Source organism: Melospiza melodia, chromosome 6 (assembly GCF_035770615.1).
Source record: "Melospiza melodia melodia isolate bMelMel2 chromosome 6, bMelMel2.pri, whole genome shotgun sequence".
Classification (NCBI taxonomy): domain Eukaryota; kingdom Metazoa; phylum Chordata; class Aves; order Passeriformes; family Passerellidae; genus Melospiza; species Melospiza melodia.
In genome coordinates this window covers 76,379,185-76,405,964 of record NC_086199.1, presented here as the reverse complement: position 1 = coordinate 76,405,964, position 26,780 = coordinate 76,379,185, and the positions used below count along the sequence as shown (strand labels likewise).

The 26,780-nt window shown below is 37.5% G+C and overlaps 1 protein-coding gene across 18 annotated transcripts in view; it reads left to right on the top strand.

Moving 5' to 3' along the window:
* GPHN (gephyrin) overlaps window positions 1-26,780 on the top strand; it is a 263,372-nt gene that overhangs the window by 140,188 nt on the left and 96,404 nt on the right. For 11 of the 18 annotated variants that reach the window (XM_063159329.1, XM_063159326.1, XM_063159331.1 and 8 more), the window contains exons 5-7: window positions 7,059-7,097; window positions 22,482-22,576; window positions 24,673-24,739. In XM_063159329.1, coding sequence (XP_063015399.1) covers window positions 7,059-7,097; window positions 22,482-22,576; window positions 24,673-24,739 — 201 coding nt within the window. The remainder of the gene's footprint in view (window positions 1-7,058; window positions 7,098-22,481; window positions 22,577-24,672; window positions 24,740-26,780) is intronic. The other 7 variants (XM_063159330.1, XM_063159328.1, XM_063159325.1 and 4 more) reach the window with 1 other exon arrangement.

The window sequence follows — 26,780 nt, the reverse complement described above, 5'->3', positions numbered from 1 at the left end:
CAGTCTGCTTGTTGATTTTAAAAGTGTTTGTACTGGACAGAGATCCAAGTATGGCCCAAGTTTATTTAGAGAACTTTCATTTTGTATTTCCTTATGCATACATTTATTTCTTGGAACTACAATACTTCAGTGGTAGTTCTTACAGAATGTTGTTGATATATATACTGTTGATATATATACTTATACTGTTGATAACAGTATACATTAACTTTTGTGGAAAAAATTAAGTAATTTTGCAGCATTTTTATCAATCACTAAGGTACCCTTCTGCAATACTAATGTATTTTCTCTGTTGCTGTTGCTCAGTACAAAGGGAAAGAAAAAATCTTATGTATATGGGGGCTCTGCTCAGTTTTCTGTCTTCTATATTTTTACATTTATTCTTTTGCAAAACTGTACATTCAAAAAATTCACTTGTCTGTCTGCCAACAGTCTTCTAGCTGTTTTCTTATCCTTTGTCTCTAGTATGATCCTGTGCAAGTCTTGTTTGCCCATCTATGAGATTTTATGTACTTAGGTAATAGCAGTGGAAATCAATGTTTTGTCCTCAGCTGATGATGGACGTTCCTGAACTGTGTCACAGTGTGCATTCACAAGCAGTTCGTCCACACTGCTGGTAATTTTGAGCCCTAAGATTTTAAGATAATACTTTATAAAAAACACAGAAGAGCTGTTTTCCAGCATGTAACACTAGACAGATGTTTCCTTACAGTCATTTTGAGTGCTCTGGAAAATTTGTGAATCTTCTTTCAGTTCTTGTTGTTTATATTCTTCAATATTTCTGGACTGGTTTAAAATATTTAGACACATACTTGTTTTCATTTAGTCTGAAAATATATGCGTACTTATTCTGTAAGAACTCATGAAAAGAAATCATTGTTGTCTGGAACTCCCTTCTATTTGTCAATGTTTCTGAAAAATCACGCTCAGGATGAACAAATACTCCAAACATACCACACAGAAGCCATGTTTGGATAGAAGAAAGTCTCAATCCTTCTGTAGTATGTCTTTTTATATTCAGTTCAAAATTGCACCAGCATTTTTATAACTATTGCCAAATGCAAATTCTCTATCATTTGATTCTTCCCCATTCTCTAAGGTATCTCCTATGGATTTTTTCTTCAAATTACATTTTACTTCTGCAGACTATTTTAATATCTATATTCTTCTATTCCTCTGTCTCAAGTAATGTTGGAAACCCTCTTGATCTCTATTATTTTCAGGTTTTATGTGGTTCTTTTGTGTTTGTTCGCTTCCACTTTAACTTTGTTAATGAAATGAGATGCTTATGGCACAATGGGATAGTCATGTTGTACCCATACTCTCACAGCAACTCATTCCATCTAAGTAACCCAAATCCACTGAGACTTAAACTTTTCAAATAACATTTTCCATTCAATAGGCAGCAACTTAAACTAGAAATAATATATAGGAGCTTTTTGTTCTCCCTGGTTCAAATACTGCTTTTCCAGAGCAGCAGGATTTCTAGTATTGTTTATTGTGGATATAGGACTACTTCTGTTCTTCCTCAGCAATATTTTATTACTGGCACTGGACCAAAAGAAAATAATTTCTATTTTACAAACTGTCACTTCAGGATGGCTCCATAGTGTGGAGGAATGAAGCCTTCATCTCACATGGGACATAAGTAATTTTGTGGTAGGAATAATATGAAATTGTACAGCCTCTAATAACCCAGGCTAATGTTTCAGTTTTTCACCCTTCAGTATTCCAGGTACCCTCCAATTTAATAGCTATTTTAAGAAAATATTTCTGTAGTCTCTTTTAAAACTGCCGCTTTTCATATCTCTTAATAGAGGTCTTGCTCTGAGTTAAGTTTGCTTTCTGTGGTGAGCTATTGCATAACAACATGTGCTGTGTATGGATGACATCTGACCTTTTGAGGCCTTCATAGTTCTTAGGAAATTGTTTCCAGCCCAGCTTGCTTCTGGAGGGTTGGCATTACAAAACCTTGCTACGTGCATCTTATCAAACAAAGGTACTTAAATGGAGCAGATTGCTCTCTGACAGACCCTTCCAAATTCTCTGCTACTCTTTTGGAAGTTTATCAGCAACTCTGTAAAGTACCACCTGCTTTTACTCAGTCCTCCAGGCAATTCCTAGCTTATATGGTTAGGTCTTTATCTCGTCTGCTTTTATTTTTCAATAAAATTTATTATTTGATATGCTGTATTTGGTGTTATAAAATTCAAATATATTTATGTGCCATAATGCTTCAATTTAAAATTATATGTTTAGATTTTTAATCTTTCTTGGAAGGCATGTGATTATAGCAAAATTTATATATTTAGTTGCAGAACAGTTTTCACTGAACATCTATTACCAGTTTCTTTGAGAAGCAGCAGTATACAAATTATTTGCACCACACAGCACACTGTCAGTTTATAGAAGTACCTGTCTTGAGAAATTCCACTCTGATTTAGCTGACTTACAAAGGGCTGAAGAGTGCTCTCTTCTCTTCTCTTCTCTTCTCTTCTCTTCTCTTCTCTTCTCTTCTCTTCTCTTCTCTTCTCTTCTCTTCTCTTCTCTTCTCTTCTCTTCTCTTCTCTTCTCTTCTCTTCTCTTCTCTTCTCTTCTCTTCTCTTCTCTTCTCTTCTCTTCTCTTCTCTTCTCTTCTCTTCTCTTCTCTTCTCTTCTCTTCTCTTCTCTTCTCTTCTCTTCTCTTCTCTTCTCTTCTCTTCTCTTCTCTTCTCGTCTCGTCTCGTCTCGTCTCGTCTCGTCTCTTCTCTTCTCTTCTCTTCTCTTCTCTTCTCTTCTCTTCTCTTCTCTTCTCTTCTCTTCTCTTCTCTTCTCTTCTCTTCTCTTCTCTTCTCTTCTCTTCTCTTCTCTTCTCTTCTCTTCTCTTCTCTCCTCTCCTCTCCTCTCCTCTCCTCTCCTCTCCTCTCCTCTCCTCTCCTCTCCTCTCCTCTCCTCTCCTCTCCTCTCCTCTCCTCTCCTCTCCTCTCCTCTCCTCTTCCTCTTCCTCTTCCTCTTCCTCTTCCTCTTCCTCTTCCTCTATCACTGAAGGGCTTGGTTTTGCTATCATCAACTGCAATGTCTGCATGGAAACACCTGCAAGCTGCTCAGACTCCTTTAGTGAGAAATATGAGAGGCAAGAAAGGCAGATTCCATTTCAGCTCCATTACTCAGCTATCAGAGGTCATCAAAAAATAATACTTGTCTGTATATGGGATTGATGTGTTTAAAATGCAAAGCTGCATATTTTTATTGACATTCCTTTTACAAAGTTGCAACTGCCACCATGATATAGAAAAAGGTAAAAAAAATATGATGGTAGAAATATGAAGGTAAAAAGAGAGATGCTTTCTGTGAAAGTTGCACTACTCAGTCTGTTTAGTTTATCATGAGGAACACTGATAAATAACTTTGATTTTGCCTGTACTTTCTTTGGGAAATAGTGTACTATACTAAAGGCTTTGTGAGGTACCAAAGGCTTTCTTTACCTGCTAAAGAGAATTGTAAAAATAGCTGATAATAGAAATCTTGAGCCAGGAAAATCTAAAAAAATCCTCATAATGAAAGGCTTTATGTGTTTGGGTTAGGGTTTGTTGGTTTAAGAGATTAATCACACAAGCAAATTCCTAAAGAGCTGTATTCTTCATTTTAATTCTGTCAAATCAAAATAGTTGGCTAGTGGGAGAAATGTCTTATAAAACTCAAGTTATCTTGTACTTCTTGTAGAAATCATGGATGATGTTAAATGAATCATCCTGCACTTACAGCCTTATGTTCTGTATATGTTAGATGAGAAGATAGTTTGAATCAAATGGATCCTGAAATTAGTAATGAAACTATTTTATTTCCTGAATTCAAAAGGAATTCATGAACTGCTTTTGTCTCTTTTTTTAAAATGTGAAACCCTGATAATATTGGCTGAAAATGCTGGGGCAAATATCTTTTTAATTACTTAACTAATGTATTAACCTTCTGTGTAAAGTTGTCTGACTATCAAATGATAAAGGTAATGCTAATAGAATTCCATTAAGCCTTTGGTTATTTTTGCTCATTTGAGGATCAGCTTTTATTTGCCTTTTTTAAGGTGTCCTTAATACTTTTGAATAGCAAATAGAGGCTGTGTTTTTTGACTTTCAAACATGTAGGAAATATTTGCGAGCTCTGCTGAAAAGACTAGTAAAACAGTAATAAGGAACTTGAATGTTTCATAAAATGAGAAACAAAGCCACAGTAATGAGCCTGGAAATATCAACTTTTTTTAAAATTTTGAAATTAAAGGATTTTTTTCCAAGGTAATTTAGAAATGGCAGTTGGAAGAAGGCTGGCATGTCCTGAGAGTGGGCGCATGGTTCCTGCATGAGCGAGCCCAGTACTTCCAAAAGCACCCCCAGATGAACAATGTGATTATGGTGTTCTTTTTGCACACCATAAAGAGAAGGGGTTTCCTCCTCTTGGTTTTACTGATGCCTTTTAGCTGCGTTTTCACTGTAGAGCCCACAGCTCATGTGGACATTTCTCTATTAGTTTAAATACACTGGCTTGTCTACTGTTAGCAGTGTAGCCACGACAGTGAATGCATCTTGCAGTCCTTTCTGTAACTGGGGAAGAAAAATAGGCCTGCCATAGGACTTGTGCATAATGAAATTTTCAAATTGGAACTTTTGGAATTTTTTTTCCTCTTAGGCATTTTTAAAAATAGTTTCCATTAAAGCATGGCTTTGGAGGAGATAATAGGAAACAGAACAAAATTAAACATCAAGTTCCAGCAAAATAATCCTGAAAATAGTGTTAAGCCTGAAATTTTTGTCCTAATGTGTGATTTTTTTTTTTTTTTTTCTGGTCATGGTCTATTACAAAGAGTTTAGTTAAAGCTAAATACAGGGAAAATTAACAAAAAAATAATGTGGACATGTTAGGAAGACTTCCCTGTGGAGGCAGCTTAAAGACATAATAACTAGATGGCAAATACCAGTTTGGATTTAAGATGTATGAAAAATTGAGTGAGTTAGTCCTTTTGACATTAGCACAACAGAATAGCAAAATGACTCATTATTAAAATAGTTGATCATTAAAACTAATACTTATTAAAGAATAGAGAATTTCTCATTTACTTCTTCCCTGCTGTGTAGGAGCTTTTCCAACCACTAAGTGGAAAGGAACTAGAAGAGTCTTGGAAAGCAGCTGCCTTCAGGAGTTATTCTTAGAATTATAACTAGTTCTTCTCCTGCTTTTGCTAATTGCTACCACATGGAGCAGTGAAGCTTTAGCAAAATGTTGACTCAGTATAAGTACCAAAATAGAAAACCAAAATGACTATTGTCATGCTTAGGCATGAAAGTCTTATCAGTTATGGACAAGAAAATAATTACTTTCTAACTTTTATTTAGACTATATTTTAGTTTCTTGTCCCTTCATGCATGTATTCTTTTCTTAGTTACTCTTTCATCAGAATACCTAAATAATGAGGAGCATAACCTACTATTATTTATTGTTGACATTTAAACTGTCACTGGATTTTTAAAGTCCATATTTTCCTCCACAAATAAGCATTTTCTTATGGTACGCTGAGATCAGTTTGTCATAGTTCATTTTCATTAAGCTTGAAATATTTCCCCTCAGAGAGAAGGTGATGGCAATTTTGTTCTTGATGTGATGCAGCTAATTGTAGTTCCTGCTGGCCACGAAATCAAAGGATTTTATAAAACTGCCAATGTGTGCCCTTACCTTGTACTCTGGTATCTCTGGTTCAGGCAGTATTTGCAGTTCCTGGCTGGTTTATGCCATTACTAATCATATAATGGAAGTCTGTTGGTCTTCTCTGCCTAAATTATTTGCCATTTTGTTCTAAGTCCAAATAGTAGTTTTCAATATGGAAAAGTTTGGGTATGGAAAAAATTCCTATTCTATGATCCAAATTTCTAAATTTGAAGTTCTATTAACCTCTGTTATTCTTATGCCTTGCTCTGCTAGGAGAAGAATGAGTGGTTGATACCCAGAGATCAGTATAAATAAAGTTCCATCAGCTTAGCCCATCACTACTGTATTCTTTAAAAACTTTGTTGCATATGAGTGCATGGCAAGTTCATACAGATTGTCTCTGCAACCTTTCCAAATCCTGATTCAGCAATGGCACAAAAAAGCTCATGATTCCTTTCTATTATCTAAGGTCCTCTACAGTTTGAAGAGGGAAGAGCTGGCTTCTTGTTTCATATTACTGCCTTGTCAAAGTGAAGTGCACGTTTTCAGTGCTGGCAATAAGAAGTTAATGTGCAACCAGATAAATGCACACAAGATGTGAACTTCTGAGTAGACAGAAATAGTGAAGTTTGATTCTTGGTTGATTCTTTTAGTTTCTAGGTAGAATACTGAATAAAAAGTCTCCTTATTTAAATGACAGGTGAGTTAAATTACTGAACTTTATTAGTGCTGGGATTTTCTCAGCTCTTACATTTCAGAGCTCATTGCATGTATTTGAAATAAAGCAGCAGCTAAGATTTCTGAAACAGTTTCATTTGTTTAAAAGATCAACCATGTTAAATAACAAAATGCTTAAGTTGAAGACAAGAGGATATTCAACGTGACAAATAGGTGCTGATAAGTTTGATACTTAGAAGAGGGTTGGCCCACAAGATTCATAAGACTAATTAGAGACACGGATTGTGGGTGTGTCCAAGCCAAATTCAAGCACCAACCTGCACTGATAATGAGCAACAGTTAATGATGCCTCCTGTTTATCTCACAAATGGCCAGCAGTGGCTCATGGGTACTCCTGTGCAACTTCACAAGCCATTTTGCAGTGGATGTGGGAATGAGCTCACACGACCAACCCCTTTCCCCTCTTATACTAGAGGTGCTAGAGGTAAGTGTGGTTTTGGGGAACAAGGGTGGGAGGTCATGAGATGAAAGTGATGTGGGCTTCTTAAATTTTTCAAAAACCTCCATAAAGGCATGTATCTGGGGATGGGCAAAGATTCAGATGAATTCTTATTTTTTGCCCAAAGAGATTACCCAGTCCTAAACTGACATGCTTTCCTTGAACTGGGAGTCAGAAATCCCTTTTCTCTTCTGTTTTTCTGCTGCAGAAATTCCCAACATTCCCATTATGTGGGCTCCAGAGAGGGGTAAGCAACATCTTCAATCCCACCCAATCATTTCCAAACTAATTCTTTGCTAGTATTTTTTTGCTTTTTTAATCATCATCAGAAACCGTTTTTAGACACATTTTTCCCATTTGTTTGATTTTCTTGTGGATTCTCATATTTTTGTTTTATAGGAAGGTCCCATGGCCTCCCCAAGTGCTAGGGTCAGACTCATTTGCTGTTTCCATTTGTGTGCTATTCTCCTGTGGATTTTCATGGTTCACTCTGATCAATGATATTACCAAAGGGTGAGCACCTATACTCTTGGGACTGTTTTACTCAGGGTACCCTGAGTTGCTGAAAAAGCACTGCCACCCTACTGCCCTGTCAGCCATTTGGCAGGCTTATGTTTTGCTCTTGCCAACAGTTGCATCTGATTGTTGGTGGGCTCTGGTCTTTTTCTGCCTTGTCTGGGGACCGCCTGGCATTCGCCGCTGTCTTACATTCTCTCTACCTGCAGAAGTCCTGGCCCTTTGCCTGCCTGTCTGGCGTTGCCTCTTGAGCAGCTAATTGCTTGGCAGTGGCTACCCACGGCCTGTCCGTCTGTTGCCTGGCACGTGTCACCTCCTCGGTGTCCTTTCAGTCGGGCTGTGCGCGGGCATGGGCCTCCTGCTGCCCTCTCCTGCTCCAAGGGCCTGGCATTGCCTTCCTGCTGAGTGCATCTGCTGACTCTGTGCAATTGCTCTTCTGCTGCTTGGCACCTGCTGAATGTTTGGTACTGCTTTAGCAGCTTGCTGAGTGTTGGGCATTTTCCTCATGCCTTTTCACCTGGTCCTTGGATATTATAGTGTCCCCTTGCTGCTCTTTGAGTCTGCTTTACTCACTGATACTTGCTCTTTTACTGTCCTGTCCACTTGCTTTATGCCTGGCATTTCTATCATATTTTCCTATCCATCTGCCTAGATTTTATTTCTAAATATGCACCAGTCTGAAAAGGTTAAGAAGAATTGTAAGGAATGGGGAAAAACTATTGTCTGGCTCCTTCATGGTCTGATAACACACCAGCCAAAAACTGATCTCAGTACCAGCATTCAGCTTTTTCCTAGAACTACTCAAAAACCCTTTCCCATCTTATGAAAAAAGAAACCAAACCCAAACTAAACTGAATTGTATTTAGTCTTTGCTTCCATCACTTTATTTGAGAGGTATACGACTAAGTTGTACTGTATTAAGTATTAAATTCAATAGTAATTAAGTACTATAACCCTAATACTACCTAAGGTACCTCAGAATCCATGGAAGGTAGGTAATAACAGGAGGGAAACACAATCTGTTGCTCAGGCTCAGAAAGATTAAGGTTTGAATGTAGAGCTGTGTTCATTAAACACAGTGGATCAAAGAAGCTAAATAAATTTTACAGGTCTCTTTATTTAAAACAGAGGGCTGCAGCAAATCTAAATAAACCACTGGATCAGTACAGTGTTACCAAACTGAAATGTGTCCTAATTGCTGCTTCCTACCTTCTCTGTACTGGGAGAATGGTCAATTGCTTGTTTACAGAAACCTTTTGTCACTCAGATTAAGACTTGACTACATCTGTAAGGTCCATAGTAAAGGAATAAATCATTGTCACATCTTAGAATAAGAAGCAGGATTTCCTGCTCTTCTTTTAATTCAACTCATTTGACCTCTTTTCCTAGCTCTGTCACAGTTTTTAGGTTATTACAAGTGTTGTTGGGTTTGTGGTTTTGAAACCAGTAGCAACTAGGACTTGGAGAAAATATTTTGTCATTATGAACCCTGTCATAATTTCATAGTAAATTCTTACTATATTTAAATAAATTGTATGTAATGTTCTTTTAACCTTAGCTTTTAATCTCTGCAGATATATTATTACTGCTTTTGCTATCTTCAAAGGTACCTTAAATATGTGAAATTATATCTAAGTGATGCCTTGTGAGGGCTGACCTAGACCAGAGGCTAGATGGAGTTAAAGAATAAAGTAGGGATTTATTAAAAGGCTCAGTGGATACACCTTGGGCAGCACAAGAGCTCAGCCAGGGCTACACCCAAGATGAACCAAAATGGTCACAAAATGGACAACTGGTCACAAGGTCTCTCACTTTTACAAGTTCTTGTCCATTTGCATATTAGAGTTAATTGTCCAATTGCAGCTTTAGCCTATGAAGTCCCATTCTTCTTGTTTTTCTCTCTTCAGTCCACTGTTGTTTATGCTCTTGGGCCCGAGATTTGGATCATGTGTCCTTGGTCCCCAGGTAGAGCAGGAATTGCTTTGTCTACCTACACTGTGAAAAGAGTTTACTATTCCTTAATATGAAGCTCAGAACTACCCGCTAAAGCAGCAGAGAATCCAAAAAATATAAAAGCTAAAACCTGAGGCATCATAAGCAGAGAGGCAGGGCAGCATCCCTTGCATCAGTAGCAGCTTTCCCCAGTGTGGCACCAGCTGTGGAATCAGATGAAGACGCTGTGAGGAGCACCTTGTTCCCATGCCCCCAGCACCAGCTTGCTGCTGTGGAGGATGGCTCCCAGGACAGCTGGGAGTGCTCAGAGCAAGAGCTAGTAGGACCAGGACCCTTCTCCCAGCTTCCACAGTAATGCCTAGAAACCAGTTAACTCGTGTTCTGCTCCGAGGAGCTGGGGGATGTGAATGTCCACCTGTATTTTAGTCCTTTGCAGTCTGCTAGGCTCTCCTGTTCTCTCTTGTCTCAGCCTTTCCAACCCTCCCTTGCTTTTCCAAGCATATTTTTTGCACAACTTCATAAACTCCTTAAGATGGTAGGCTGTCAGTCTCTCACTTCCCACCAGCTTCATGTTGTTGAAGGGTGTGGTGACAAGAACGGGTCTCAATGGCAAATCTCTTTCTCCAAACTTCAACTCCCAGTATTACATTGATGCTTCCCTAGGCTGTTGTTTGAGAAGCATAGCAGGGGCTGCAAGGGAGGAGGAATATTCACTCTAGCACTGTGGGGCTGCAGGATACTGCTAGAATTCACCTCTTATCCCAAGAAACATAACTAATTTGTTAGTGTGTCATTTCAGTTATTTTCAGTATAGGGTTTTTTAAAATTAATATTGCCTCAAAAATGCAGGGATTTTTTTAAATAATATTTGAGTTACAAGAGTTTTAAATGCAGAAAAGCAGCAGAAGCTGGAGGAAAATAAACACTAAGATTTTTCTTGAATGCATGGAATTTGCTTCGCTGAAAATTATACTACGGCAGAACTGATGCAGTGCTGTCATAGGCAGCTTCAGTGTAACATATCAAGTTAAATCAGTTTTCTGCCTGGTACAAATATTCAAATTAGTTCTAAAAGAATCTGTGGTAAGTTGAAACAATAAATTTTCAGTTTTGTCTTATAAATGAGTCAACATTTGGTTAAAGAAAAGTTTGCACACAAAGCCCTGAGACTAACATTTTCACTGTTAAATCCCTGTAATACTGATATACAACATTATTTTATCTTTTTTTTTTTTTTTTTATAGGGGTTTTGGGGAGGTTTTTTTAGTCTTTTGTCCTTCTTATTTTCACTGGGATGGGGGGGTTGAAGGTATTCTTTAGCCTATCCTGTGCTGGTTTTCTACTAAAAATTAGCTTCTAAAACAGTTGTGAGCAATAGGAGTCCTTCAAGCTCACAGAGTTTTCCTTTCCAGAATAACTAAATTTCCTGTTATCAGCCCAATTTTATCTCTGTTTTATTCATCTTTTTTCAGACTCTTTTCCTTCCTTATTATCTCTGATAAAAACCTTGTTACAGTTCTCATAGTCATTTCCTGAACTAAAATATCTAAATCTTGCAAATTATTTATCGGGAGACTGTTTGTTGTATGTTCTCTTTACTTCAATGCATTTTTTAATCGTCATTTATTTTTTTACAGTTCACTTTATTCTTCTCTGTTTTCTAAAGGTATCTTTTCTGATGATAGCAACATTGCAGTCTCTAAGCAAATAATTTCTTCAGTTGTTTCTGAGAAGAAAACAAATTCCTAACTAACACAGGTGTTTTGCACTCAAAAAGAAAGAGATACATGATTATTTTTCTACCTTGGGATTTCCAGAAGGTGTTTCACTCCCTTGATCCATTTAATCACTGCCTTCACTTTCAGTTGATGTTTTCCACTCTTAAAAATAATGTTTCTGACAGTGACTTGTATCAACTTGGAGTTCAGATTTTATAATGCTGCTTCTGGATTCAGATTGAAAAGTTTATTTGGTTAATTTTAGACAAGAATGCTTTGAATGTTACATGTTGTGCTAAAGAACATACATGCCTTTTCCTTCATACCTGTCATCGCCGACAAAGGCTTTTGCTGGTGCAATTAATTCATACAAAGTTCCTGTGTCTTTCTGGTGTTACCTCTTAACTTAGTTGGCCAACAGCTTTTGTTGGAAAAATGAGGAGGTGATGTTGCATTTAGAGTATAAAAATTTGTCAGCAGATCAATCCCTTGTTTCCCTGCTAGAGATCAAGAGATGCAGTCAGCTTACTCTCTGACTGCAGCCAATGTGGCACTTTCAGTCTGGGCACATTCAGTAAGAGCTTCCATGAGCACACAATCACAGATAGTGCAGCTCATTAAAGCAGCATGTTATACATTCTTGTTAGATTGTCTATAATAGATGCTCTAGATCTACAAAATGTCAGCATATAGTGCTGTGCACAACTCTTCACATGTAATGTCCAAGGCAGGCAGAGGCACCCCAGCTCTGGCAAGGAAGAGAGGAGCAAGCCTGTTGACTTGTCTGCAAAATGGAATCGTGTTCTCATCCTTTGCTTCTGAAAGAGCAAATTTCAAATGCAAAGTTGATTCTTTGGGGAGAAGTGACGATATCCTGTTGCTGCTTTCATCAATGGTGAGGGGCAGCTGTTTGTATTTACAGGCAGGGTTTTGCACCCCTAGGAGCAGGCCACCATGCCCACATCTGTTCCTTCACTGCACATCTCACAGCATCTCTCCTGGCTTTAGGCCTTATTCCTACAGATGCATGTGCAAAGTAATGAATCAGTGACTGCTGCAGATTGTTCCCCCCATACATTTTGTTGCTCTTCTGCTCAGACAGGTTTTAGATTCAGCCTGGAGAAGAGAAGGCTTCAGGGAGGCCCTGTTGCATTCTTTCAGGACATGCAGGGGGACTATAAAAGATGGGACCAAACTTTTTAGCAGGGCCTGATGTGATAGGACAAGGAGAAATGATTTTAAACTGAAGGAGGGTGGATTTAGATATTAGGAAGAAATTCCTTACTGTGGAGGTGGTGAGGCACTGGCACAGCTTGCACAGAGGAGTATGGGTCCCCCATCCCTCGAAACCTTTAGAGATCAGGTTCAATGGGGCTGTGAACAGCTTGATCTAGTTGAAGATATCCTTGCTTATTTCAGGGCAGATTGGACTTAAATGGCCTTTAAAAGACCCCTCCCAACTCTGACTATTCTATGACTTGCTGGAGCTTCTTTCACTTCATGAAGTCAGATCTATATAATTGTTTGGAAATTTTATCTGAGACTGCACCAAAGCTTTCGTTTGATTCAGCCTTTGCTGCTCTCATGGAACGTCATAGCAACAGTAATCAATATTTTCAAATTTTTTCTCCTTCATTGGTTGCTTTCAATAAATATTTGTACACCTTTATTAGGCTTTCTTCTTGCAACCTTTCTGCAGATAGACTGAGTAGTAAATAAGCTTTGTTTTGTGTAATGTTGCAATCACATACATCATTGCAGTGAACTAACCATCATCACATTCAAGTGGGAGATTTTGTAGATTTCAAAGCTGAATGAAACCTACATGTTGCACCTTTAATTTTGGCTGAATTTTTGGCCTACACCTCCCTTTTTAAGAGTGAAAAATTGTTGGTTTATTGTTACTTTCTACTACTCTTAGTTCTTCCTTTGAGACCAAATAATGCTTAGGCATCCAGTGGTATACAGAATTAATCCATGAACAGCAAGGCTTAACGCTATGGTGTCTTTCAAACTCTTTTACAATTCATCCATATTTTACTGATTTCTGCTGGTCAGCATTGCGCATTCCTGGAAAAAGAACAGAGAAGGGCATGAAATTATTTTAGATGTGTTTGTCTCCTAGGGATCTAATTTCCTGCAGAATCTTAATGAGAAACTGCTGTTAAATCGCCATCATTCTTTACAGGAAAGAGAGAGTAGAATTTTCATTTGACTTTAAGGTTAGCAAAGATGGATTTTTCCAGTCTAGCTAGAACTGTGGGATTTTCTCAATAGCTTTTACACTGTTTAGACAGTCTAATATTTTCCCTAGAAATATTTTGTGTCTTTGTTTATTTTAATTTTTATCTTTTCTTTTAAGATGTAATTTGTTTTATCAGATACAAAGTGTTGGGCAGTTAACCTTGGCTGCATTCGATTTCTGTTATTCTGAATTATGATCTTATATCACCCATATCATTTATACAGAAATACTGTCTGATTTTTCACTTGAGTTTGTCTGCCTAGAGGTGTGATGTTAGTAGTTGCTGTACACTTAGTATGAGCACATTTGCTGTGGTAGTGAGATGCTTAACATGCAGTGCAGGAGTCCTGGGTACATTTTGAGTGACAGCAAGAAATAACTTGTTCACTTTGCCCATCCAAGAATCTCTTTTGCCTTGTTGTTTCTTAAAAGCTGCTGCCTTTTCTCAGTGATCCACTCACACTGCTAGTGTGAAAATCTGTGTGTTGAAAAACTTTGGACGTGGGGAATTTTATTAAAAAGCAAAAAGATTTTTCTGCACAACATGGTCTACTGCTTCAAGCACAGCAGAAAAGTATGTGAGGGGAGGTGCTTATATGCCTGTGTTGCTATATCTATATTAATGAAAAATTGTGTATGGTATAGGAATCCTGAGGGTTTCAAAACTGAGTTCTGCAGCTGGGAAGTAAACTGGCAGAATTTGTCTATACAGTGCAAAGTTGTAATAATGTGAAAGCGTTGCTCTGTCTCAGCTGAGTAGCGTCAATAAATGATTCAACTGGTTTTACCTAATGCATGAAAGATGTTTTAACATTTAAAACTGAAAAAAACCTGCTGTTTTGGAAATGTGCATGGTAAACATCTTAGGGACAGCGCAACAGAGAAAATGTATTCTACACTGGGGTTTTTGTGTATATATATATATATATATTTTGTTACCTATTACTCTAAGCTACTGTAAGCTTTTAATTAAATTAAATTAATTAAATAATGCAATTCCAGAGGAAAAGGTAAACTTGATATATTTAATATTCCTCACTCAATATAGATAAGGAATTCTACTGTCTTCCACTTTAGTGCTCTGTGCTACAGCAGTCTCAACAAAACAATTTGAGAAACTGCAATTGTTTCAATTGTTTCCATGAGAATCTTGGAGGTAAAAGATGTGACTTGTGCCAGAAGTTAAAATAGTCCTATATAGGAAATCATTTGACAGAATGCACAGTAGGTCACTTTGGCTTTCAAAATCTGTTTGCTTGTTCAGTTCTAATGAAAGTGTCACTTGCTTGTGCCAAAACTGACAACTGCTCAGGCTTTGAACACATGAATTGCATAAGTGGATGTCACAAAAGAATAATTTCTATGAATTTTTAAGTTATGGAAAAAGTTCTTTAAAGTTGCTGTTATTAGAGATGCTTTGTCATTTACTTGGGGAGTAAAGATACTGTGTAAGAAAATCTTAAGAGAAGATATTCTTTTGTAGTTCTTCTGTTGCTATGGTGTATTCCTGAAAAGTTATTGCTCATTAGTCTGCCATTTGTAGTGCAGAAGATGGTTTTGAGAAGGGTTGTTTTTAATAAATCTTCAACATGAAGATTTGAGATCTCAAAGTGTTTGGAGGAGCTAGTTAATCGGTGGAAGAATTTGACTGAAGTTTCAGAAGTGCAAATGTTTTGAATGCCATATTTGTTCTTGGCAAAAGGTAGCAAATGTTAGGAAACATCAGACGAGATCCTCGAAAGAGAAGAGTTTCACATTTCAATTTCAGTAACTAGTGTGCTTGAGCTAAAACATTGCAAAATTATTTATTTATAGAAGTGCAATTGCAAGTTAAAACTTCTGGTTTTTACTTCTTTTCTGGTTAATTGCTGAGTATACTTCCCCAAACCACAAATACACCCACTCTTCCCATACAGAAGGATCTAAGTTTGGCACTAGTTTTGAAATGAAGCTGGCTGTAGCCTGACTCCACTTAGGTATAGATATATAGTGTAGAAGATAGTACACATAACCAGAAACACTGTCTAGGTTATATTTTTATGAGACAGTGCTCCCTAGCTGTTATTCCATTAGTTAAAGCTCATTATGTTGTCATTTCAGTCATGCAGAATTCTTATTGGCATAGTGTAGATACCCATGCTTATTTCTCTCATATGTGCTGCATGAGTTTGTTTTCCAGAGAATAGATCTTTGACTTCTCACGTTTTGTTCCTTTTCAAATTTTAGAGAATTATTTAAAGGTTGGGCTGGATTTCCTATCTTACATTAATACGAAGCTGTTTGAAATAACTGAAGGAAAACTTAAAATAATAGTAATTATTAATAGGTAACATTTTAACAGAGATTTTGTAATAGCAGAATGGTTTTATTGTCGTTACCAGGATGCCTTCAACTGTACTACTTTTGCTGGACAGAAAGGGATTTGTTCTTGCACAAAGTGGAGTTTCAGTGGGAAGCACAGCAATTTGCACATAGGATTTGCTACTGCAAAGGATTGTCCTAGGGGGTTTATGACAATGTATGGGGATAGGCAGTATCATAAAATTAAGATCAGTTTTTACGGTGTAAATATTTTATATACATTTCAGATCTTAAAACTTTGTTTAGCGATCAGGAATAAAAAAGTATTATTGCCACAATATATATTAGAAGTGATATTTAGAAAATGTGCATGGTTGGATACATCCATTTCATTAACACTTCAGTCACATGGGGCAAGCAAATCACTGATCTGTGAAGTTTATATAAATCATATGCAATCAGGTTTAGCTAAAAATTTAGATCTAGATCTGCAGAAGTGCAAGAATAATTTACAAATTCCACAAGGTTGTTTTTTCTAGTATATTAATTTAAATTTTCAGCTTCTCTGTAGTTTATAAAAGGTGAAGCATCTTCCCCCAAATGTTTTGCAAGCTTTTTTCTTTGTAAAAAAGAAACTGAGTTAGTAAGTAAATATTTTAATGAGTTTGATTTCAATTGAAGAAAACAAGGACTTTTAAGAAAAGCTACAATGAACGCTAATTTTTTATTAATTAATATACACTTTACTTGATGATAATTATACTAATAATAATTTGTTTATAAAAGTAATTATTATTGGGATCCAGCTATTGGGAATTAAATATATTTATGGCTTGGTCATACACAAATCATTGATGTACCTCTGTTTGCCACTTGCTTTTTGTGGCCATCTCCTCAGTGGAAGTGTTCTGACAGACTCGTTCTCTGATACCGGTCTATAAAGGAGGCAGACACTGAATCAGCTTCTGGCACTTGGGTCTCCTGCCCCTGGCATTAGGCTGCAGTAAATGATGTGGTGGGTCCCAGTGGAAGGAGTGAGAGAATTCAGAGGAGGCAGTTTGCAGGCAGAGGGAGTCATGGATATGACTGGGAGAAATAGAGAAAACAGAGTCTGTATTTAATCTGACAGTAGTTACTGCTGTGACATTTTTGTTCCTCACACCAATAAGTTTTGTAGGGTCGTTGTGTGGTGTTCAGGTTCTGGTGGCAGCCGAATCACTGCAGGTGTGGTGAGAGGGCAAGCAGCATTCTTGTGCCGCGGAATTATTGTCAGTGGAAATGTGTTATTAGTGTGTGCAGATACACCAGTTTGTAGAGTTCGGTTTTAGCTGGCTACATTAATCAGGATCCATTCAGCTTTGGATGTTTGTAGATTTGAGCTGGGAGAAGAAATGGTAAAAGAAAATGGAATCAGGTTAGTTAGCAGAGAAGTATGCATCAAGCTTATCACTAGTAGGAGGGAAAGGCACTAGGGTAAGCATGTCTAATAGGATTAGATATATTTTGTTTTCCTTTCTGTAAAAAAAAAAAATCTAAAAAATCTGAGAGTGCTCTTAGTATGTGTCTATAGACACATGTGTGTAGACATAGCTGCATTTAACATCAAAAATTCGCACAAGGACTTACCAGTCTCACATGAGTTTCTTAAACTCATAGTAAAGTAAAATTGGCAAAGCTGGCATGGCTCGCTGCATGAGGAGAAACAAACACATGCATCAGGGTCAGCACTGGCCCCATGTCTGCCTAGCCACCACCAGTCATCCTGTGAGCCCAAACACAGCAACCACTTTAGCCTTACTTTAGCATTATATTTTTATAAACCTACTTGATTTTGGTTGTTTTTCAGCACTAGCATTTGTGATCAGTTTCATCCATTTGTCAAGATAACTGAGCAATTGGCCAAAGAAATTTAATTTTGGAAAACATCGAAGTCTGCGAATCCTGTCATGCCTTATCCATAAAAAAAGACTAAATATCACCATACGTGTTATTGGTGGCAAAGAACAGGAAGAATTCAAGGAAAGACAGCATAATGGTCAAACTGAGATGAGTTAAAATCCTTATCCAAAAAACTTTCCAATGTATTGAAAGAAACCAACTGCTAAAACCTGTATTTCTTATTGTTCATGGAGAAGAAATAGATTAGTGGTTTTTTGGTGAGAAGCTCTGATCAGTCTAGTTCCATGTAAGCTCTGTTTTCTTCCTGCCAAATAAGAGCAGGAAAGTAGACAAAAAGCTGAAATAGCTGCTTTGTGAATAAAAATTTCTGGTACCTGTGTTGTCTCCAGCAGAGGATTTCTGAATAACTTTGAAGAAGGCATCTTATCTCCAGGCTAAGAGATGCAATTTTTATTCCTAAAGTGCACACTTCTTAAACAACTGGTTGACAGACGTGACCAACCCTTTTGTTGCATATTTGACTGATCAATCTCTCTAGTTTTTCTTTGCTCTTCTGGGGTCTGTGAGTCTGTTGCAGAAGTTATATAGGTATTTCTTTGGTAAAGCCCTTCCAAGATTTCAGCTTTCAGTGGAAAGCTCAAATAGGTAATTAAATCCTATTGATGCTAATTCTGTAGTCTGTTAAATATAAATTATCCACAAATTTGTCCATTAATTTTCATTTATAGCTCTATTATATACTATGCAGAGTCATAGATTTTAACTTATTCAACAGAAATAATATTTTCCACAGAAACAGTCTCTGTTGATTTAATTGACTTTATTATGATTTCTGAGTCTCATATTTGCATTTTAGTTGAAATAAAACTATATTACTGCCTAAAACCAGCTGCAGTGTATATGAAATGTCTCAGATCATTGCTTACTATTGAGGTCAACTTTTGCTATGCTTAATACCTGAAAGACAAAGGTAAGGAGTTTCTGAACATTTCCAGAAGAGTAGTCCTAGGTCTTTCAATTAAATCAGTCTGCATTAGGTATATCCTCCAATAACTGCCTGGGAGGGTTTCCACAGGTTAGAAGCTGAACTAACAATTTATGTGGAGGCAAAGAAAGGCAGTGAAGCAGCAGAGAACTCTGTGAAACCAATTGGCAGTGAGCCATCTGTTAAGCAACCGCAACTACGTCAAAGATATCTAAAAATACACCAGTTGGTTTGGGAACATAATGCCCTAACTCCAATGAAAAGGCACTTTGTAAACAATCAAAAATGTGCTTTAAAATCAATTGCATTTATTCATATAGCAATGAAATATAAGAAATACTGCTTTCATAGATGTTCTTAGTAAATCCTAAATAATTAAATTGTTTGTCCCTGCTTCTCCTTTTTCAAGTGGAAACTAGCATTTTATTTCAATCCCATTGTCTCTCTCCATGGCTGCCCCACGTCCTGACACTTCTGTCATGTCTTGTCTTCCCATTTTGCTTCTCCTGAGTTTCTCCCTCATCTATTTTCTGTCAAAGCTGCCTTGGGCAGCCTTTCTTTGTAAAACCATAGAATGGTTTGGGTTTGAAGGAAACTTAAAAATCCTCAGTTTCTAACCTCCTTGCTGTTCTCCATCCCATTAATTTCATTCACTTGCCTTCACACTATTCTCACATCTCCCCTTCTGAGAATCCTACTGCTTGGATTTCCTGCAATTCTGCCTTTCTACTTCAGATTCCTCTTCCCACATTCCGTTGTCCTGTCTAAACTACAAACCTTGCCTTTCTTTGCAACCTCCAAGCTGGACTTTGTGCATTTGTCTTTCTCCTGAGCTCTGGCTTTTACTTTTACATCTCTTCCACCTCCCTCCTATGTGGACCTGTTTTCTTTGCACTATCAACTTGTCCATCAGAAACTGGGGACACTTTTTGGTATTATTTTAGTGTTTTATGCAGTTTTGCTCCAGTATTTTCCACCTGCCCGAGTCACCAGCCTCAGGTTGAAGAATCAATGTAAAGCTTCAGTCCTGATTAAGACATCAGTGTGACAGCTCTGAATGAAACATCATTTTTTCGTGCATCTGCCCAACAGTGTCATCACTGCTGCTGTAAGAGAGCCGAGGGCAACAGCCTTGATTTGTGATCCATCCTGTGCCAACACTATGGGCCCCTGCAGCGTGCAACAGCTGGCTGATGGTGAGACCACCAGCAAAAATATTGCCCATGAAACAAGATTAATTCAGCCTTGCTAGAGTACTGGTAAAATGTGATGGTGCTGAGTCACTAATTCCTTAATGGTTTCTATGGAGGCAGGTGTTGGTAGCCAGCAGTTAACTCCTGAACTGGACACAGATGAAAATCTGGATTTGACATCTCTCTTCCACCCTTCCTTCAAGCAAAAAATACTGAAAAAAGTGTGAGGAAACCTGACCACCAGGACTTTGGTACCTTGTTAGGTGAAACAAAAAGTTGTTACAGATTGCAGAATTGCTGATTTCATTCATATACATACAGCAAATTTAGAGTCTGCTTCTCGGTATGATGGTGATTTCAGCTCCAGTTCAGGGCACATGTTAAGTCATGTTATTTAAGGACATCCCAGAAGTGGACTATACAGTGGCTAATTTCAAGAGCAGATGTCACTGTAACAGTGGTTTGCTTAGCAGCAGCTTTTTTTGGTTACATCCATCCAGTCCAGTCAGCCTGTAAACATGAAAACGGGAAACATTTCCTTGTTTGTGGAGGTCCATCTGCAGTAATAAACATAAGCATATATATTTTGAAACAACTATTTTTAGAAACTTGTGTTGGGGATCGTACTGCTGCTTGGACTTCATGCCCTTTCAGATTTTGTTGCTTAGTCTATACATTTTTAATAATCACATTGCCTGCTAGCAGTGACATTTTGTGAAGGTCATTTTTCTTGTGAAGTTGGAGAATGGACTTGAATTTCATTGAAGGAATCCCTGAGCTGCAGGATCGTTGTTCATGGACTGTCTTGCATCTTGTACTACCTTTGAAGCCTGCTTAGAATTTTAACTAATGATATCTTCAAAGTGTCGCTGTGCTCAAGGGCAGAAAATAAATCTCAAAATGCACTTGATATTTAAAAACAGTTTTGAATAGCTTTGAAGCATGGTATTAACTGAAATGAAAAGGCATAGATACTGACTTGCTATGTATGCACACTCAGAATTCCATGTTTCACTTACCTTTTTCATGGTCAGCAAAGTGTCTCTTCACCATTGCAATGCCTTTATCTTCTATATTATAAAAATCATCAGGTCTATGGATGTCTTAATAATTTTTAATGTAATTGATGATTTCATACCTCAGCAGGTATTAAATCTTAAGGTATCTTAAGGTAATCTCTCTCCATGGAGGAGTTTTATTTTTGTCTACATCATTCCAAGCTCACTTCTTCTTACTTACCCTGTGTAAAGTCACTGGGTTGTATTTATATGACTTTTCTGTTTCTGCGTAGAGGATGGCAGATCCAAAAACCAACATGCTATGCTTGAAATACAGGAGACTGTGGTGTCAGCTACAAAATTAAAATTGCTTCGTTTTTTATAAACCAAAGTTCCAGCTTCCCATAACTGAGCACATTACAAGTTTGTTTATTAATAAAGCATTCAAAGGTTTACATGACAGCACTGTGTGATGTCTTCTAATGCTGATATTAATTTCTAATTAATTAATATTCTGATATTCCTTTAAAAATGTCAAAAGCTAGTGATCATGTCTGAGAATATGGCCATTTGAATGTCTGTACTCTTGATGGGGTTTTTTTTCTGTTTTATTTATTGCTTCATGTAAGAACCCTTACATGCAAGCGTCCTTCTTTAAGGGATGCTGTTGGGTTAATTCTGTCATTTTCCTTCTCTGGTGCTTTAGTTTTCTATTTGGAAACTAAGAGCTTACAAAAGTACAAGTATGTGATTTATAATTGAATCTTTCCCACAAAATAATTTGCCTGGGTTTTTTCTATATCAAACTGCAAATAAAATTCAGCTTATTCAAGGTGCCCTTATACTTAAGATGTTCTTTCCTGTTTCTGTTTTGATAGTTGTACCATCAAAGCATTGTAGTTTGGCTGTATGTCCCACCATGGGTTTCACAGTTTTATCACTATTGCTATCAATTTAGTTGTGCTGAATAAGTTAGAATCTTGTTTCCGTGTGAAGCAATGTGATCCACTGAACAGCAGCTACTGTGGGGGAAATGAAGAGAGGATGGGGCTGTAACCTGTCTTTAAATGTTGTGTCCTAAGTTAGATGTTGGGAGACTGAACAGATTGTGTATTTGAGAAAATTTCTGTTAGGAAGTAAGGACAGAAGATTGTGCATGATTTTCCATCTGATTCCCTGTTTGGGAAAAGGATAAAAAGACAAGAATTTTCAGACTGTTTCCAGACTTTTCAATGCTCACTGTGTATGGACTGCTTATGAATAAAAGCCACCAGCCTGTGTGGACCTGCTGTTTTGCTGACATGATCAAAAGGGAAGGCCTCAGCCTCTGGCCATTATCATTACCATTTGACTGTTTTCCTGCCTGCCTGCTACATGGGCTTCCCTTTGCAAATTTTTTTTCTATCTTCTGCGCAGACTGATTCATCCTTCTCATGTCTGGGAAAATCTCAACAGGAAAATGCACAAGATTGATGAGGAAGAGAAGGCAGTTATATTCTTTGCTTATTCTCAAATACTTTTTCCTTTCTGTTGGAGGCTGACTTGTTATTTCTGTGGTGTTGATTAACACTTTTTATATTTATAGGGTCCTGACTTTTCAAAATTCTCTGTAGGAAGAATCTTCACAATGCTGCTAACAGTCCTTCATCCCAACTCCTTGCTTTTACACAACCAAAAGAAAACTCTATAGCATGTTTCAGCTGAGAATTTAGTAACAACATTTCTTGGATGAGGAGATGTTCCTACTTAATTTTTAGCTGGTTTCATTTTTGCCTTATCCTTCCGCTTGTTCGCTCAGTTTGCTATTTAATCTTTGGTTGCAGGCCACTAAAGAAGTAATAGAGCGAGAAGCCCCAGGAATGGCCCTGGCAATGCTGATGGGATCACTAAATGTCACACCTCTGGGCATGCTCTCTAGGTAAGGCTTCTTCCTTCAAAATAAGAGGAGGTGAACTCTTTCCACAGAATTACTTATTGTTATCCAATGACTGAGCACTAATCCTTGAAGACTATCATTGTTATCAAGACCACAAGTCTTAACTTCAGAGAAGAGGCCAAATTCAAATAATGGTAATTGCACTGTCTCATTAAATTCCCTTTGTTGTCTGTGTTAGAGACTGTATCCTCCTGTGTTTTCTGTGCCAGGGTATTTGTAATATTGATGCACACTCTTAAATAGCTGCCTTTTCATTTTAGAACTGTTGCATTTCTAGGTGAGTGAAGAAATTTTCTGTGTGTATCAAGTATTAAAATGTTTTTTTTTGGCAAAAATAATCCCTTTGATATAAACTACCCTAGCTTGTACTACCCTAGCTCTGGAGGAATACTGTTAATTTATCTCTCAAAGTCCCTGCAATGCATGCACAATCTGTGTGGTTTTCTTGAAAGCAAACACAATACTTTTGCCAGCGATGCAGTTCCTAAGCACTTTTACTTTTGCACAGTCTCTTGAGAATTTTTGACAGCTCCATTTCTTTCTTGAGCCACTAGGTCTGATTATTGGCAGCTGAAATTTGAGTTTCGGGCTGCTGGTTTATTCCTTTTTTGATTATTGGTTGGTTGTACTGGACATTTAGCTTATATCGCTCAAAAATATTTAAAGCAGAGTAGAAGAGACAAGAAGATGACTGCTAAAGGAGCTGTCTGCCAAACACAATTCCATTATTCCATTTTTATCCCTCTGTGGGCAGTTCTTATTTCCTTTGTTTTAAGTCTGCCATAAACTGTAACCCACATATGGGATTTGCTGGATTGAGTTTGTAAGCTTGACAACTGCAACAGGAGTAAATGAACACATTTCTTTAATTCAGGCTCATCTCTGCTGCAGTAGAGATTCCTCAGCTTGGAATTCTTTCTAAACTGGGGGTACATAGTGTGAAAGAAGGCAATATGAGAAAAGAGAGGCTAGGAGTCAGGCAATACTCAAACTGCCGTTTGAAAACAGCACTTCAGGCTGGCTTGAGTGTGATATCAAAAGTTCATTTAGTGGCACGGAGTGATCTCTGTGCTATTTACTTGTGAGCATTGTGCCAGCTGTCATGGAAATACTTGTTACCCTGCTAAAAATGCCATGCAACCAATAAATGATAGTAATCACTGGGAGTATTTGTATAAGAAGAAATCTAGGGAACTTGACTACCCAACATGCCATGTCCTTCAGCTCAAAATTTTTGCTAATGCCACACCTGGAAATTATTTTAATTTCTGTTCTGTCTTCACCTATAGTTCAGGTTTTAATTCAATAAAGGGAATGTCCTACAGTTTCTCTAAACTTTAACTTCCATATCTTCATGATTTAGTTTTGTCCTTTTGCATTCTTCTTATCCTTATATGCCAGCCCTGGGATTTTCACCTTGGCTTTTGTAAGCCACTCTTTACAACCTCAACACAAAATTCTGTGATTTCGTTTCTTTTTTTTTTTTTTTTTAATATTTAGCTAAAATGTGGATTGTCTTTGACAGTTGGTTTTGCCTTTTCTTGAGGGAGAGGGGAAACTATTAGGAAGAATTATATATCAATTGCATAAATACAATTGTCACCTGTGAGTAACTTCCTTCTCTGCTTTTCTTATGTTTAATCTTTAAATAGAAAGAACCTGTTTGAATTAATGCAATAGGCACAACTTAGTATTTTTACCTGGCTAGGGACATTGTGTTTGACACGGTCAATTACACTGCAAAGGAACCATGTGTATGACCAAATAGGGACTATATCAAATAATGTATTGGCACAAGTAAACAATAGAATTAAGGGAGCTAGACAGATCTCAAAAAAAAGGAAGTCTAGCCAGTGTTTATACTATCAAATTAAGGTTAGACCCTGTCATTCTTGTTTTATGCTTTATCACCTCAGCTTCTCCCAAGTTCTTTCATGAGAACATAATCAGCAAATATATTGGAAATTAAGTTTACGAAATCTGATAAATCATAGAATCTATCTTAAATGCTTTCCTTTTGTTTTGATAGTGGAGATAGTTGCATGCAGGAATTTCAGTTTGTGTTTCTTTCATTTCAGGCCTGTTTGTGGAATCAGAGGGAAAACTCTCATAATTAATCTTCCAGGTAGCAAGAAAGGGTCACAGGTAAGAAACGTTCTTACTGATCTGCTAAGAAGGAACTGTGATGAGCACTTCTCCTTGTTTCAAATGGCAGAAGGTGTCCACTATAAGAAATGTCACAAAAGTGAATGGAAATGCATGTTCATGTAAAGTTACCACACCGTCACTCTTAGCCAAGGACCACCCCACTCCACTCTGATTGAAGGTGGTGTGTGACCAGGACAACTTTACATGGAGTGCAAGAGAGCAGCCTCTTGAGTGGGCAGTGAAGAGTCTGATGATCTCTTACACTTTCCCTTTTTTCTCTAATTAGCTGTACCTTGTCTCTGGGTTTTTTCCAGCTTCCGAGAAATCATTCACTTTTATACAGAACAGGAATGCATAGTATATGGTAGAACTTGATGGAGCATTTGTGGTTTTGATCAGCAAGAGGGAAGAGAGGGAAATAATGTTTGAGAATGTTTTTTAATCTTTTCTATATGGGTATATCAGACTTTTCACCCTTTATAAAGTTTGTTTTCTTCCTGCATTTTTCCGTTTGGATGGAGAAGTTAGAATTTTTGTCTTTATCCATGCTTTCTGTCTGACTCTATACCTGAGAGGAAGAGAATTAAACTCCAGCAGGGATTTGTGCGTGTTAGTAAGACTAGCTCTTTCACTAATTTCTTTGTAGTTGGCTGCTAGAAAAACAATCTTCTCCACAGAAATACTGCTAAGCTGAGTAGTGATCTGTACAACCTGATACAAGACTGCTGAGGAAGGTCCCCCATCCGTCACAAGAATCTATTTCTTCCAGACTCAGACTACATCTGGCCTTGTTAATAAATGTCTTTACCTCTGGCCTCTGAGAAATGTGTTCCTGGTACACATCTGATGAACCTGTGGTACCCAGGCTCGGAGCAGACGGCGCTGATGTGTTTAGCAGCAGCTCTGAAGTCCCTGGTTCTTAGACTTCTGTCTGGAGATACAAAAGCAACATTTGTGTGGGCTGTCACCTGGAAGTTGCAGAGGAGATGTTTTGGGTACTGTGGTCTTAAGCAGCCACCATAGGTTTTCAGATGCACTGTGGACGTGTTTCAGTTCAAGGGCTCCGTGTGAGCCCTCCTATGATTCTACCATTCCTTACAGCATTTCTGGAAATCCAGTGAGACAGTGACTTAAAGAAAATTTAAAAGCCTTCAAAAGACACAAGATGCATTGGAGGATGATGGGGTGGGAGTATACCTTCCTGAAATTCAGCCAGTTACACATGAGAAATCATATGTATGTACCTGTATTTAACATAGCAATGGCCCCCCATTTTAAAGAAGTAAGAAGGTTATTTCACAAGTAAATACTTCTTTTGCTGAATTAGGAGAGAGATGAAATAGCCTACAATCTCTAATAGTTTTTATTGTGTTCAGGAGCACTCCTAACCCACAGAAGCAATTGTCATTGTCCTGAGGCAATCAGACTTTAAAGATAGGTAAATTGCAGAAAGTGAATGAAAAAAAGAAATGAAAAAAACATTAATAAGTATTTTAAGAGTATTTTGATATAGAGTTAAGTAATAAAAAAGGTAATTCTACTGGAAAAAAGTCCTATGATTTCATCATACAAGCAAGCTTCAAATAAACTGATTTTTATTTGTTCCTGTCATGATGATGATCTGTCCTGTCATTTTAGTATGAGATTTCTTTTAGTATGAGACCTCTGTAAAGTCTCAGATTTGAGCAAAGACTTTCAAGATGAAGAGTGGAGAAAATGGGCCAATAAAAGACTGGATCCCAAGAACCAAAAAGGACAGATTTTCACCAGGAATTTCCCTCATTTTTCTCTTTTACCAGTTGTTAATTTCCTTTCCATTGTATAAATTATAGGATCATATGAGAAGCTTATATAAAGCTATGAATTTGCAGCAGTATACATATTTCTTTAATGAAATATTAATGGAAAATGACAGCAGTGTAAATGCTTCACCTCAAAAATGGACTGCATGCCAAACATGCAGTTTTCACCAGAGAACATTTGTGTGGCATATACCATTGAATCCAGATCTGCAGAAATCATCCATTTTTGTGGGGAT